Below are 15,277 nucleotides of genomic sequence, written 5' to 3' on the forward strand. Positions count from 1 at the left end.
TGGAAAGTTTGGTGGTCGTGGAGCGCACGATGCTCGTATGAATTTCCTGTAGATGCAATCCACCTAGGCTTCGCCACAGCATTTCCAGCGATAGGGGGAGAGATACAGAGAGTTTCTTGCTACTGGCTGTTTAGAATGCAGTTGCAAGTACTGATATGGATATAACTAAAGTAAATGAGAGCTGTGCACAGGGGGTCGAACCATTTGTCACGTCCACCAATCAGCTGAATCAAAACAATCCATTATCGATGGCACATTCCAGGTTAATTACCCTGCCTGCAAGCGTTAAAGCCATTCACAACCCAAACGGTATAGCTTTTCGAGCCGCCCGTCAGAAACCCGCTATGGGCAAGGAATTCACTCAACCGCGTACCCACTACGGTGTGATGATGACAGATCGCGTTTTGTGTGTATTACAACCATGACCTACAGTATAAGCACAAATATGTTTTTTGCGATAAAAGAACGTGTTTGCCGTCAACGTGTGCGCTGGTCTTGAATGTCTGAAGTACCCCATTTGACGAGAGAATTAGGAGAGCGGATAACACAGGAAAACCTTTCCTTGTCTACGTAGACCCTGAATGATTTATTTTGCTGTAAGCACTTGCATTTATTCCGAAAAGCCTTGTTGTCTTGAGTCTGCCGTCGAGGAAGATATACGCAAGTCTTCACAATATTTCTCTTCCTTCAGCCTCGTTTTGTCCACCAATGTATATGAGGTTTGGTCAAACCAAAAGTAACATTTTCCAATGTCTACCATCCCGACAGTCTTGTATTCGCTTTGAATGTGCGTGCACCAGTCTTTTCACTTATTCGAACTCGATCCCACGGATTCAACAGCCTCATGTCTGCTTGAATACACTAGCTCAGTTACCTCATCCGAGGATCATCCTGGTTCTCAACTTGATCGTCCGCAAACCATTACTAATTTCAGTAACCCTCAAGTACAAGACACAACTAGACGTATCTGACCAGCCGTGGTCTTCAGTGAGTAAAATGTGCCTACACAGTACAGTAACGGTTCATCCGTACTTCATCTACAAAATCTCGCGAGACCTGTTAGGATCAAGTCGCACTAGGAAGCGTACAGATTCCCCAGACTCCATAAATCAAAGTGTGAAAAAACGTGACATTTAGTTCCCCTCTTCGCGGGCAAGATCCCTCATTTCGTCCAGACCAGATCGGTCTGTATTCACTTTGGCAGTAGGACTGATTGAACGTCGGCCGTTGCAGTTCACCACACTTGTGCCCGTCACGTGACTAAAATTTCACGTTGACCAATAACGAGGAAATCCGTCTGACAGATAGCATGTATGTATTTGTGCCTGACACAAAGTAGCAGTAGGAGTTCAATGAACGCCGATCACCGATGAATCGATGTGTGCATTAACTAACCCAGCAGACAGTTCGAAACTGGTTTCCTACTTGTGTTGTTGGTAACAGAACAGTGTGGATTGGTAGCAACGATTTAGAGTGTTGCCACAAGTTGTCATAGAGGTATACGAATACTGAATAGGTGAATTTAGCCTTTCCTTGCAACGCCAGGTCCTTTAAAGATTGCAAGATTACTTGCATGAGGAGGCGAGAGAAGGTAGACTGGATAAGGAACACGGCAATTTCGTTCAAGAATTCGTATGGCTTGACACTGACGCTGTCAGTTGATTGCACGTGGGAGAGAAACCTAAAAATCCCATGTTCACCTAAATTTCAACCTTTCCTTATTAGACTGATTGCGTGGTCAAACCCACCGTTTGGCGCTTCCTCAAACATGGGTCAACTGAGCGGAGTAATAGAATCGCTCGTAGGAATAAACTGTCAAAGAAATTAAAGGAAAGTGAGTGTCAAAAGATATAGTGAGCAAAGCTGGACTTGCGGATGCAGTACTCGCGCGTGATTACCACGTATGGTTCACCACTTGCAACTGAGTAGGATTCAACGCACCCTGCCTGCTCATGGAGATTACTAGTCTCCAGCATGCTTAATGATGAGCTTGGCTACCAAGGTTTTGTTTTCCTGAAACGAATGTGAATCCCGTGAATTGGTTCTTCCTACACGGAGGTTTCCTCGAAATAGAGAACGACCAAGAACGGTTCCACCATCAATCAACCCGCAACCCTGATTATGGACCGACTCCACTCGCTACTTTCTCAGCGGATCTCTACGCAGTGGTTCCACTTGGTTCTGTACATTTGACGACCTGTAATGGTCTTAACGTTGCGCCGATCTTATGGGCACGAAGGAGTGTGAAACTAGTTGTGGGGTGTCGAAGACCACTTCGAGTTAGATCCCCGTGTATGTCCCAGTGTACAACGTGAGCCCGTTTGTGTAGAGTGTGAACTAATCATAAGACAACTCTGGTAAGGAGATGTTTCGACCAATCTAAATTTCAACCGAACCACCTGAGTGTATTGACAGGTCAAAAACTCGGAATGTCAACTCATTTGGCTTCCCACTTATTTGAGCTGAAACGCGACGAGGTTGTGCGCGTGTGTCCAATTGTGTTTGTGAGGTGGAACTCATTCTGTTAACACACTATCCACAAGCAATGTAGAAACAGAAAAGCCATTGCATTGTTGCTTGCATTAGATAATTCTATACATGGCGAAATCTGTTCCGGTCGTGAACTACTCAGGTCTGGAAGTTTCTATTGGAGTTTCAGAAGAAACTTTTTTCCGGATCAACTAACGATTCGACCACAGAAACTATGGTGGACATACAGGTTGGCGTGATCCATTTTGTGCTGGAACTGGTATTGAATGTAACTAACTTCATGACAATTCCCCCATTCACTTGCTTTCTCCGCCCATGTACTTTTGACTCTACACCTGTTTGGCTTATCTGTACCCGCCACTCACCTTGTCGCCAAGGAAGTCCCGTCCGACAGTTGTGAAGGTACGTGAAGGTTCACAACTGACCTACGTACCCATGCTCGTTTGTGTCCCACCTCATGAGCCTGCCTTGATTTGTTTTCTCATGAGTTCCGCGCGATGATATCGCGGATCAATGGGAAACACGAGACCGCCATCGGAAGGGACGATCACAACCAACACTAGTGAGCCAACACTCCGCACACTACTGTCCAGCGTGCGGTCATCGGCACTGCACTATACCGGTCAGTGACAGACTTGTACACTTGTTGACGCCACGAATGTGGACAATGTCGCTTACACCTGTGACAATTGGTAGAATTTCGAACCCAATTCTTCCTTTTGACGTTCATGATTGTCGAATCTGCACGTCACCCGAAGTTCCGCAACGAGAACCCCAACAACCGGTACGAATTGATCGTAAGACATAATATTGTTGTACGAACTGAACTGTCAACTCTGTTTGCAAATGAAAACTCTCCAAGCACCCAAGCTATTTGCAAACAGCATCCGCAATCTTGAAGCAACACAAGATTCTTCTCTCACATGGTTAGCATGCAAATTCTCTACTGAAATGTTTGACTTCGTCTCAGTGAGTTACGTGCCAAGCAACACTCATCTTCACCACCGATAAGATAGCCCTCCTGGGCCCGATTCACTGCATTCTTGCATTTTATCCTAAATTTAAAGAGTGTAGACCGAGCGAGGTAGAACAAATTGTACTCGTGAGCCCCATGAATGGTTGAACACGCTGTTAGTTTTGGAGCAGAGCAGAACTCGTATGCTTCGCTACTCAGGTCGTTGAAGACAATTCAACTGTGCTACCTCAGTACAGATGGCTCATGGGTAAGGGCGCGGATTTACTGACCGGAGGTCTGTGGATCGAACCTGACCTTTGCCTATTGACTTCCCTGTCTAGCCTTGGGCAACCTGGCGGTGTCCCAGTCCTTCGGGCGGAATGCCATCTAGGCAACAAAGCGGTGTTACAAGTGAACGGTTAAAGTAATTTAATTTAAAGTTTACTTCAGTACAGACTAATCGTCAGAAAATCACCGATTTTTTCGGCGAATTTTGGTGAATCGATAGGATATCCACTGCTGATGAACTATAATAAGATCGAAACTCGAGTCCAGTGCTTACGCCCTTTGGTGTGGACTCACCGGAATAATTACGCCAGGACAGGGGGACGACCGTTCAAACAAGAGTCGGATTGATGATACGGAGACACGCAGTATATCATTTTCCCCGTTCTGTTTACAGTTCCTGGTTAGTGGTGGAGAAGGAGTTAACGAAAGAATCACATGGCTAGTCCTTTATGATCAGGTGAGAGGACAAACCAATGAGGACTAATGAATTGTACGGAAATGACGCGACAGGTTAGATGGAATTCGTCATTTTGGAGGCTGTGTGCTAAAATTTTCCTGTATGTCACGCAGAGGGAGTCGGTCACAAAAGCCGATGGAACAATGTCTTATTCAGCCATGGAGTTACACCTTTTATTCATGAAGCAGCCCGAAGCTACTGGTTGCGGTAGGTGGCCACGTGTGGCCTGTCTTGCTTACTCTACGGGACATTTGTTTGTACTGTTCTTCGGAGAAACAGCTCCCTCCCGCACTTTAAGATAGGTTTTTTCCGAATTTCCGCATGGACAAATTATCAACTTATTTGTCTTCCAAGTTCATCTAGTCACTGACATTCGTAGAATGTAAACTCTTCCTTGAAGGGACCTAACAGCTTGCATGTGGCATTTACTGCCGCTCAGTCTGGTCACTTCGGTCAGTCACACTGCGAAGCTAACTATGATGAAAATCTAATGGAACTCAGACGGCTAACATTTATAACGTCAACCGACATATATTGACACGACAAAGGAGCTGGCATGAGAAAATGTCTGTCAGGATGGGAGTAGGTTTCATGTCCGGACAACAGAATATCTAGGGAAAGTAACACTTGAGATAACATACGGCTAATTAGAACCTTCAAGGACCTGTTGTCCGACTCAACATTGATACTCTCTTTCTCTTTCTCTCTCTCTCTCTCTCTATATATATATATATATATACATATATATAAATCTCTTCTAAGGAAGGGCGGTATGTTATGACATCGTAAGCCTCCTGCAGGAAACACATCAAGACCTTATTTCCCCAGCTAAGCATTGGCATGAAGGCCTCACATGCAACATCATTTTCGGCTATCCGAAGATGCACAGCTTTGCAGGGTCCACCCAATGTAAAACGGAAAAGCCAATTATTCGAATGCTATCCACTAATGATTCACTTTTTTTTACTAACTCATAATGTTCGATTGCTTGGGACCCAACAAGACCAAACAAACTGTATTCAACGTCTTTTTATCTGTTCCGGAACTAAAAATCACCTTGCTTGTTACCGCGATCTGTGGAGACGGATAGAATACGCTTCCTACCGAGCCCTACAGAGTAGTGGAAAAATTAGAGCAGTTTTTCTGACTGCTCCGAATGAGTCCATAAGCTTCTACTCACAAACTGACAGCGTTACTGGAAAATGTCGAGTGGGCGTGTAATCCTTACTCGGACTGCACTACAAAAAACGAGTTGCCGCCCTGCTGATTTTTCTATCGATTGAATTCCGATCGATACGACATCAACGGCAACTCGGAGAGTCACAGATCGCTTAGCCCGGTCAACAACCAATCAAAACACAGCTAGCCTCAGTGGTCTGACTATCCGGAAATTGGGCGTAGCAACAAATGAACATAAAGTCAGTATATTCGTGATACACTAGTCATAAGGTTACTGAAAATTCTTCGACAGCCTACGACCGGTTTCGCCCTTCATGGGGCTCATCAGGTGGGCGCAGTCCCCGAGTTTCCGTCGGATTTTGGCCTGCTCACAGGCTAAGCTGCCAAACGCATGATCTGAACTTCGGATGAACGTTGACGACACTCAGTAGTTGGCATGCCGGATCTCTCTTTCCATGAATATTGGATGGTGCCCTCGCCTCGAACTCTCAACCATCCTTAATTCTCTGACTGTACCTGAGGAACGAGTTTCTGTTGCCTGTCCGAATTTCATCAGTAACCGATGTTGAGCTGTCATGAAAGAACGTTACGGTAACAAGTTGATGACAAAAATTGCATACTGTGAAGTTAACAGCATTAATTTCGTTCAGACATGCTTAACTAGGCACGTTTTTTTGGCTGTAAGATGTGAGCTGATGAGTCGTGCAAAGCTGACCAAACACACAGCAGAACTTCCTCCATTCGAACGGTTGGTTCCCTTTCTGTCTTGGCTACTGCGCGTGCTCCAGCACTGTCAGCTTCTACTAAGGTCGTGATACCGTTTGGTCACGTATTTTGTTAATTGCGTTGGCAGACCATCCAGAACCAAGCTGAGATCAAATCGACAGGTCGAATATTCTCGCAGACGTAAACCACAGTAGGTCATCTGTGCTCATACTCTGGACAGCAGCGGCTGATCGCGCAAAAGTCGGCACCAGAAGAGTGACTGGTGTACCTAGGTGTTTGATCTGCCCGACTGTACCGCAACATCATTGCAATGACATATTTGCGCATCATTCAAAGCGGTTCGGTTGCAATTCGTCCGTACGAACCATCCATCTGCCCGGATCAGTGCCATTTAATTTCGGGCAATGAATTTCGAAAATGTGGAGTGAAATTGGCGACAGACCTGTAAATTTGCACCGCTGAAGATATGCTCCTCAGACAGGAGATTCAGACACGAAAACAATTCGATTGGTCCTCCCACATGAAGGGGTTCAGTGTTTGCCTCCCGTCTGACGATGGTATAAACCAAACCGTATTGCAGAGAACAATTCGTGTGTTGATGGTTCATAGCTTGAAGAAAGTGGGATGAATCGAATCGAGATGGTGTCCACTGAGTGAAATGAGTCAATTCATGCTGAAAAGCCGAGAAACAGTGTACAGCTGTTTCGTTCTTGTTGGGAATTATCATCATTAACACCAGGCATCTCATGATACTCGAGGAAGTTTCGAACCCGTGAACTCCCGCATTGTGAATAAAGATTAAACCGTACTGCGACGAGCAGTTGATTAGCAGTGTGATCGACACACATTAAGACAAGCTACAAAATCATTTATCGTTCGATCACGAATTAACATGACATGCTCGTTTTTTGACTGACTCTTCGAGTTACGACTTTTCAGATGAATAAAGGACTAGCCATGTGATTCTTTCGTTAACTCCTTCTCCACCACTAACCAGGAACTGTAAACAGAACGGGGAAAATGATATACTGCGTGTCTCCGTATCATCAATCCGACTCTTGTTTGAACGGTCGTCCCCCTGTCCTGGCGTAATTATTCCGGTGAGTCCACACCAAAGGGCGTAAGCACTGGACTCGAGTTTCGATCTTATTATAGTTCATCAGCAGTGGATATCCTATCGATTCACCAAAATTCGCCGAAAAAATCGGTGATTTTCTGACGATTAGTCTGTACTGAAGTAAACTTTAAATTAAATTACTTTAACCGTTCACTTGTAACACCGCTTTGTTGCCTAGATGGCATTCCGCCCGAAGGACTGGGACACCGCCAGGTTGCCCAAGGCTAGACAGGGAAGTCAATAGGCAAAGGTCAGGTTCGATCCACAGACCTCCGGTCAGTAAATCCGCGCCCTTACCCATGAGCCATCTGTACTGAGGTAGCACAGTTGAATTGTCTTCAACGACCTGAGTAGCGAAGCATACGAGTTCTGCTCTGCTCCAAAACTAACAGCGTGTTCAACCATTCATGGGGCTCACGAGTACAATTTGTTCTACCTCGCTCGGTCTACACTCTTTAAATTTAGGATAAAATGCAAGAATGCAGTGAATCGGGCCCAGGAGGGCTATCTTATCGGTGGTGAAGATGAGTGTTGCTTGGCACGTAACTCACTGAGACGAAGTCAAACATTTCAGTAGAGAATTTGCATGCTAACCATGTGAGAGAAGAATCTTGTGTTGCTTCAAGATTGCGGATGCTGTTTGCAAATAGCTTGGGTGCTTGGAGAGTTTTCATTTGCAAACAGAGTTGACAGTTCAGTTCGTACAACAATATTATGTCTTACGATCAATTCGTACCGGTTGTTGGGGTTCTCGTTGCGGAACTTCGGGTGACGTGCAGATTCGACAATCATGAACGTCAAAAGGAAGAATTGGGTTCGAAATTCTACCAATTGTCACAGGTGTAAGCGACATTGTCCACATTCGTGGCGTCAACAAGTGTACAAGTCTGTCACTGACCGATATAGTGCAGTGCCAATGACCGCACGCTGGACAGTAGTGTGCGGAGTGTTGGCTCACTAGTGTTGGTTGTGATCGTCCCTTCCGATGGCGGTCTCGTGTTTCCCATTGATCCGCGATATCATCGCGCGGAACTCATGAGAAAACAAATCAAGGCAGGCTCATGAGGTGGGACACAAACGAGCATGGGTACGTAGGTCAGTTGTGAACCTTCACGTACCTTCACAACTGTCGGACGGGACTTCCTTGGCGACAAGGTGAGTGGCGGGTACAGATAAGCCAAACAGGTGTAGAGTCAAAAGTACATGGGCGGAGAAAGCAAGTGAATGGGGGAATTGTCATGAAGTTAGTTACATTCAATACCAGTTCCAGCACAAAATGGATCACGCCAACCTGTATGTCCACCATAGTTTCTGTGGTCGAATCGTTAGTTTGATCTGGAAAAAGTTTCTTCTGAAACTCCAATAGAAACTTCCAGACCTGAGTAGTTCACGACCGGAACAGATTTCGCCATGTATAGAATTATCTAATGCAAGCAACAATGCAATGGCTTTTCTGTTTCTACATTGCTTGTGGATAGTGTGTTAACAGAATGAGTTCCACCTCACAAACACAATTGGACACACGCGCACAACCTCGTCGCGTTTCAGCTCAAATAAGTGGGAAGCCAAATGAGTTGACATTCCGAGTTTTTGACCTGTCAATACACTCAGGTGGTTCGGTTGAAATTTAGATTGGTCGAAACATCTCCTTACCAGAGTTGTCTTATGATTAGTTCACACTCTACACAAACGGGCTCACGTTGTACACTGGGACATACACGGGGATCTAACTCGAAGTGGTCTTCGACACCCCACAACTAGTTTCACACTCCTTCGTGCCCATAAGATCGGCGCAACGTTAAGACCATTACAGGTCGTCAAATGTACAGAACCAAGTGGAACCACTGCGTAGAGATCCGCTGAGAAAGTAGCGAGTGGAGTCGGTCCATAATCAGGGTTGCGGGTTGATTGATGGTGGAACCGTTCTTGGTCGTTCTCTATTTCGAGGAAACCTCCGTGTAGGAAGAACCAATTCACGGGATTCACATTCGTTTCAGGAAAACAAAACCTTGGTAGCCAAGCTCATCATTAAGCATGCTGGAGACTAGTAATCTCCATGAGCAGGCAGGGTGCGTTGAATCCTACTCAGTTGCAAGTGGTGAACCATACGTGGTAATCACGCGCGAGTACTGCATCCGCAAGTCCAGCTTTGCTCACTATATCTTTTGACACTCACTTTCCTTTAATTTCTTTGACAGTTTATTCCTACGAGCGATTCTATTACTCCGCTCAGTTGACCCATGTTTGAGGAAGCGCCAAACGGTGGGTTTGACCACGCAATCAGTCTAATAAGGAAAGGTTGAAATTTAGGTGAACATGGGATTTTTAGGTTTCTCTCCCACGTGCAATCAACTGACAGCGTCAGTGTCAAGCCATACGAATTCTTGAACGAAATTGCCGTGTTCCTTATCCAGTCTACCTTCTCTCGCCTCCTCATGCAAGTAATCTTGCAATCTTTAAAGGACCTGGCGTTGCAAGGAAAGGCTAAATTCACCTATTCAGTATTCGTATACCTCTATGACAACTTGTGGCAACACTCTAAATCGTTGCTACCAATCCACACTGTTCTGTTACCAACAACACAAGTAGGAAACCAGTTTCGAACTGTCTGCTGGGTTAGTTAATGCACACATCGATTCATCGGTGATCGGCGTTCATTGAACTCCTACTGCTACTTTGTGTCAGGCACAAATACATACATGCTATCTGTCAGACGGATTTCCTCGTTATTGGTCAAAGTGAAATGTTAGTCACGTGACGGGCACAAGTGTGGTGAACTGCAACGGCCGACGTTCAATCAGTCCTACTGCCAAAGTGAATACAGACCGATCTGGTCTGGACGAAATGAGGGATCTTGCCCGCGAAGAGGGGAACTAAATGTCACGTTTTTTCACACTTTGATTTATGGAGTCTGGGGAATCTGTACGCTTCCTAGTGCGACTTGATACTAACAAGTCTCACGAGATTTTGTAGATGAGGGACACATGAACCGTTGATGTGATGTGTAGGTACACTTTACTCAATGAAGACCACGGCTGGTCAGATACGCCTAGTTGTGTCTTGTACTTGAGGGTTACTGAAATTAGTAATGGTTTGCGGACGATCAAGTTGAGAACCAGGATGATCCTCGGATGAGGTAACTGAGCTAGTGTATTCAAGCAGACATGAGGCTGTTGAATCCGTGGGATCGAGTTCGAATAAGTGAAAAGACTGGTGCACGCACATTCAAAGCGAATACAAGACTGTCGGGATGGTAGACATTGGAAAATGTTACTTTTGGTTTGACCAAACCTCATATACATTGGTGGACAAAACGAGGCTGAAGGAAGAGAAATATTGTGAAGACTTGCGTATATCTTCCTCGACGGCAGACTCAAGACAACAAGGCTTTTCGGAATAAATGCAAGTGCTTACAGCAAAATAAATCATTCAGGGTCTACGTAGACAAGGAAAGGTTTTCCTGTGTTATCCGCTCTCCTAATTCTCTTCAGGCGCGTGCTCCGCCAGTAAGAGTTAGTTTGCCGGAAGGCGTGGGGCCGTCTTATAACAGCAATGAACCGAGTCCGTGAACGCCAAGTCATGTAGGAACATGTAATCTAAACTTCTTTTAGCTTCTCTTCAGACTGTCGTGGCAAACGAAACAGAATAATCATTTTTGAGACGGTAAGAGCAGAACCAATCAGCATCATTGTTGGACCGTACTTCTTGGACTTGTGAACAACGTTGGAACGATAGCTATCTCTAGTGAGCGGCAGCGAGGCACAGCAGGCTTCAAAAGAACCCCGATTTTCAACCAAATTGATTTTTTTTACAAAGAAAATCACACTATTTGAAGTGAGTAGGCGGGTGCGTTTATTCATGCTATCGCTGTGTTTCTACTTTGTCACGTACGCGCAGAGCACGCGTTTCACTGCGGCCAGATATAATTTGGTCAGTGTTTTGTTCATCACGAACTCGGTATTCGTAATCTATGAAAAAATCGTTTAATCGGAAAGTACTTAGCACACAGACGCTGATGTTGATATGGCCTTGTCCGGAAAATAATGCAAGTCCTCATCTGTTCGACAGGTCCCTCTGTTCACACTAACCTCTGTAGAGGACAATTTGAATGATGCCACTGAATCATTAAATCAATGAGTTAGGTAAGATTTCGAAGTCCAACTAAACTGCACCTGGTTAACTTCCTACACCAAACAAAGCTCGTGCACTTTTTTCTCCAACCGCAAGAGTGATGTTTCCCTTTCTTCCCTTGGATACAAAAGTAGAGGGTGGTCTTCTTCATCTGTTTCAATAAGACAGAAAGTTTCGTAAAGGGTGGGGTAGATGATAGGCCATCGAAAGGTTTTCAGCAACCCTATAAGTAGCGAGTTGTGTCAGTGTGACTAAGGTAAGGCCGCACGATCATGTGATCTGGACACTTCTAATATTGCGGCCTCATTGTCGGACATTTCTTGCCTTAGATAAGACATAATCCAAAGTTGGTGGCCAGCCAACAGGCAAGAAAATGTCACAAAGTCCCTCTGTTGTGTCGCGTGCTGAACGGTAGTGCAACTCTGTGTCGGTCCTTTGGCTTCCTGCACCGCCCACTACGGTATATCAAAAGGCACGGCAGCTCTACACATTTATGGAGACCAAGAAAAATTACTTCGACCGTATTTATAGGGTGGTCACAGGGTGTTCCACAAGATCGCGCCAGAATCTCCGTGAGGGGGCGAGAAGCGTCGAGTCAAAGGTGTTTGACTCGGATTGGCTGGCATTTTGACCAATCAGGGCATGCCTTCGTTTGACCCATGTCCTGAACGTGATACGTCTGTCCAAATAATGTGGCGTTCGGTTATTAGGGACGGCTGGTCTCCGTACACCTCCCTCAACCTGTGGTGGTTTTACCGATTAGCAGTAGTCGGACGTCTGCACGCAAATGAAGAAGGGTCGTCGGTTGTCATGGAGTTCAATACTGTACTGTGTAAATGTCCTCTGGGCGGATGTAACTTCAGGGAATACAGTTGGTGGACGTGCTGCTAGCCAGCAATTGACTTGAGGGACAGCACAGCTACTCGTCTGCGGTTGAGTTGTTGGCGGTATCAAGCAATTCTTGTCGGCTTCAATGTAATACCGTACGTCTCCCATTCCGAGGCTCCCGATTGCTCTCCAAATCTAAACTGCGTATATGATGATGAATAAACTCGCCGCACCGAGAACTAGACATATTGTTGCTGACATTGTCGTCCGCAGCTAGGGAAGCTGATGGAGTACACATACATGACGGTTCTTTCTTACTATCAGTTAGGCTTTGCTAAATATTCTCGCATCTGCCGTACGATCAACTCTATCTTGAAGTTCTCGGAGACTGATGATGCCATACGCCATCTTCGGAAACGAATGTCATTCGAACCTCTCCTAAAGATGCCCTCTGTGACAATGAATTCCTGTTTATGAGGTGAACTTTCACGACCTTTACAGGGAGGTGGCCTGTTTTGGGTCAGTTGTCGAGTTTGTCAACCATCACGTAATTCGAAGATGCTCTCGTCTGAGAGAAGAAATCTGTCAATATGCTTTGGTGAATACAAAGTAAACTCTCCAGGTACATTTGACAGTCCTTCTGACCTACCGCACTGACTGCCCATTTTGAAACGGTGTTTTTTTTTTAAAGAATTCGGTTTTCACAGCGGCTTGAGTTGTCAGCAGGCAAGATCACTTGCGTGTGATAGTCACTTGCGAACTTGCCATTATGTCAAGACATCTCGGATTATTGACTATTCACCAACGTGAATGAGTGCTCGTGGCCGAACGGTCAATTGTTCAAACTACTAGCCAGGAGGTCGCGGATTCCAGACTCTCTGGAATTTCACGAGATGCACATTGTTGATGATTCCCAACAGGGGTGAAACAGCTCTACAGTGCTTCTCGGCTTTTCAGTGCTGCCTGGCTTCACTTACAGGACGAAACCTTCAATAAGTAGTTTCGCAGCTCACAACACTGTCTCGAGTGATAAGGAACTGAGATAAGTCAATCTGTCTAACTACTGGTAGCTCGGGTGAAAGTATCGGTCAACGGACCATGTGTCGTCGCCAGCCAATTAGCAAAACAACTGTCACCTGATCAACAGCCAGATTAGAATAAGATTCGAATGACTAGGTTGTCCTCCTTTCTAGAGGTTCTTCGAAAGGCATTTGACCGGGTAATCGTCCCACCGTTCATTCATTCATTTAGCGCCATCACAGGAACAGTCGAATCGATGAACATAGCACACACCGACTTGGTGAGAACGCTAACCATGAGCTGTAAAGAGGACCGACGGTGGAAGGAATTGGCAACCAGTTTGTGTAGAAAAAATTGTCAAGAACCGCACTGTCCTACAAAAATTGCTTTTCCTAAACTTCATTCCTTAGTTTTGCCTGAGCATATCTTGAGCGAGATGTGTTCCCCGCTTGTTTCTCTGTAGATTTTGTTATGATAGGTATGGCAAAGTACGCCGATTGCGAAAAGATGTGTTGGAATTTTTCTGTGATGTCGTGCACTGCGACCAGGACCATAGCATGCTGTGGGATTTCAAGTAAGGAATTGCCTGTTTAAATGACAAGTCCCAGCAGACGGCCTAATCGGTCGACGTGACCAGACCATCCACTGGTCTGCCCTTTGGGGCTGTTGTGCAAGTCGGTCGGATGGTTCGAGTCAGGCATGGGAAACCAAGCGCGTCTAGCTTGCACTGGCAGAGTAATGCTCACTTCACATTAAAGTGTATCGAGTCCAAATACCTGCATGCCACTACCCATCTGATGCATTCTAAGTAATAGCCCAACCCGAGTTAAGTACTTCCCGGGCTTGATGTCGAACAACCAGGAGAGGAGGGACACAAAAGGGATGAGAATACAAGTTTTGAACGAACCAGAGCTGCAATCTGTTGGACAATCTGCATTCGTCATCTAAGGACCCATATACAATTTTTGTTGCGTTGAGTATAGCTCAGAGATGCTCAGCCATAACCCACACTATCGTCCCATTAGTCATTGGTGGAGTATCAGCAAGAAATCGATAATTTTTGACTGAACTTATTACCTCCAGTTTTGGTGTAAATCGAAAACTGCGGTGGAACGACATGTGACCTCTGATTGGTTTTGGTGAATAGTAGAGGCATCACATTCCGATAGGACACCTGAATGTCATTCACAAAAGCTGACGCTGATCTCTTGGGATTGTATGTCTGTATTCCACTGGTGAAATTGTGGATTACCGTTGGGTTTCGTCATCCATAAACAGATGTGATCCTAGACAAAAGTGATCCTATTTATTTGGTTCAAAGACTGAAGAAAATAGGACCTTAATTGGGGCACTGAACTTTTTACGTGATAGTAAACACCTCGTTTTCCAACAAATGTCGTATCAACCATCCGGACCCACTTTTTCGTAGTTGGGCACCTTCTCGCTCCACCCACTGTCACATCTCCTCGCCTTCAACAGGACAAGAACTCTCACTTACAAGACGCACCATGTCTACCCTGACGCAGCAACGCAAGCTTGTGGAACAACTACGCCAAGAAGCCAACTTGAATCGACGTCCTGTGTCCGAGTGCGTGCGGGACATGATCGCCTACATGGAACAGAATCGAGAGAAGGACTGCCTGGTCAGTGGGTTCGCCAGCAAAAAGGATAACCCATTCCAAGAGAAAGGCGGTTGTCTCATGCTGTAGGAAGTCTCAGATCATGATATATCTCTTTGTGCTTTGATGCGCTGTGTTGTATCGAAATCTATACCTTCTTGTTCAGTGTAGCATTTTCTTGCTCGCCCTTGTTTATGCAATTGTAGCTGTTTTTTGTTGGTTTTTTGGAGCGCGGACGGGCATCATCCACCTGCATTTTATCATGGAGAAAAAAGAGTGAACAACTGATCATTTGTTTATTTTGTTTGACTTGTCTATGAAGTGATGACCTTGACAATCTCCGGCACCGCTATGTTTATTTTTCTTTAGGGTCACCTCACTGTCAAACGACGATTGGTTGAAGTATACATGCGTTGAAGAAGCACGTGATTGACTCAATAATATATTTCGCTGCTCGCATTTCTTCG

At 45.4% G+C, this 15,277-nt stretch overlaps 1 protein-coding gene across 1 annotated transcript in view; it reads left to right on the forward strand.

The window, feature by feature from the left end:
• T265_10631 (hypothetical protein) overlaps nucleotides 1–14,900 on the forward strand; it is a gene marked incomplete at both ends in the record, with an annotated part of 15,436 nt that extends 536 nt beyond the window's left edge. The window contains one exon of the mRNA XM_009177056.1: nucleotides 14,700–14,900. Coding sequence (XP_009175320.1) covers nucleotides 14,700–14,900 — 201 coding nt within the window. The remainder of the gene's footprint in view (nucleotides 1–14,699) is intronic.
• Nucleotides 14,901–15,277: the final 377 nt, after the last annotated feature.

This window comes from Opisthorchis viverrini (assembly GCF_000715545.1).
Source record: "Opisthorchis viverrini unplaced genomic scaffold opera_v5_390, whole genome shotgun sequence".
NCBI classification, from domain to species: Eukaryota; Metazoa; Platyhelminthes; class Trematoda; order Opisthorchiida; family Opisthorchiidae; genus Opisthorchis; species Opisthorchis viverrini.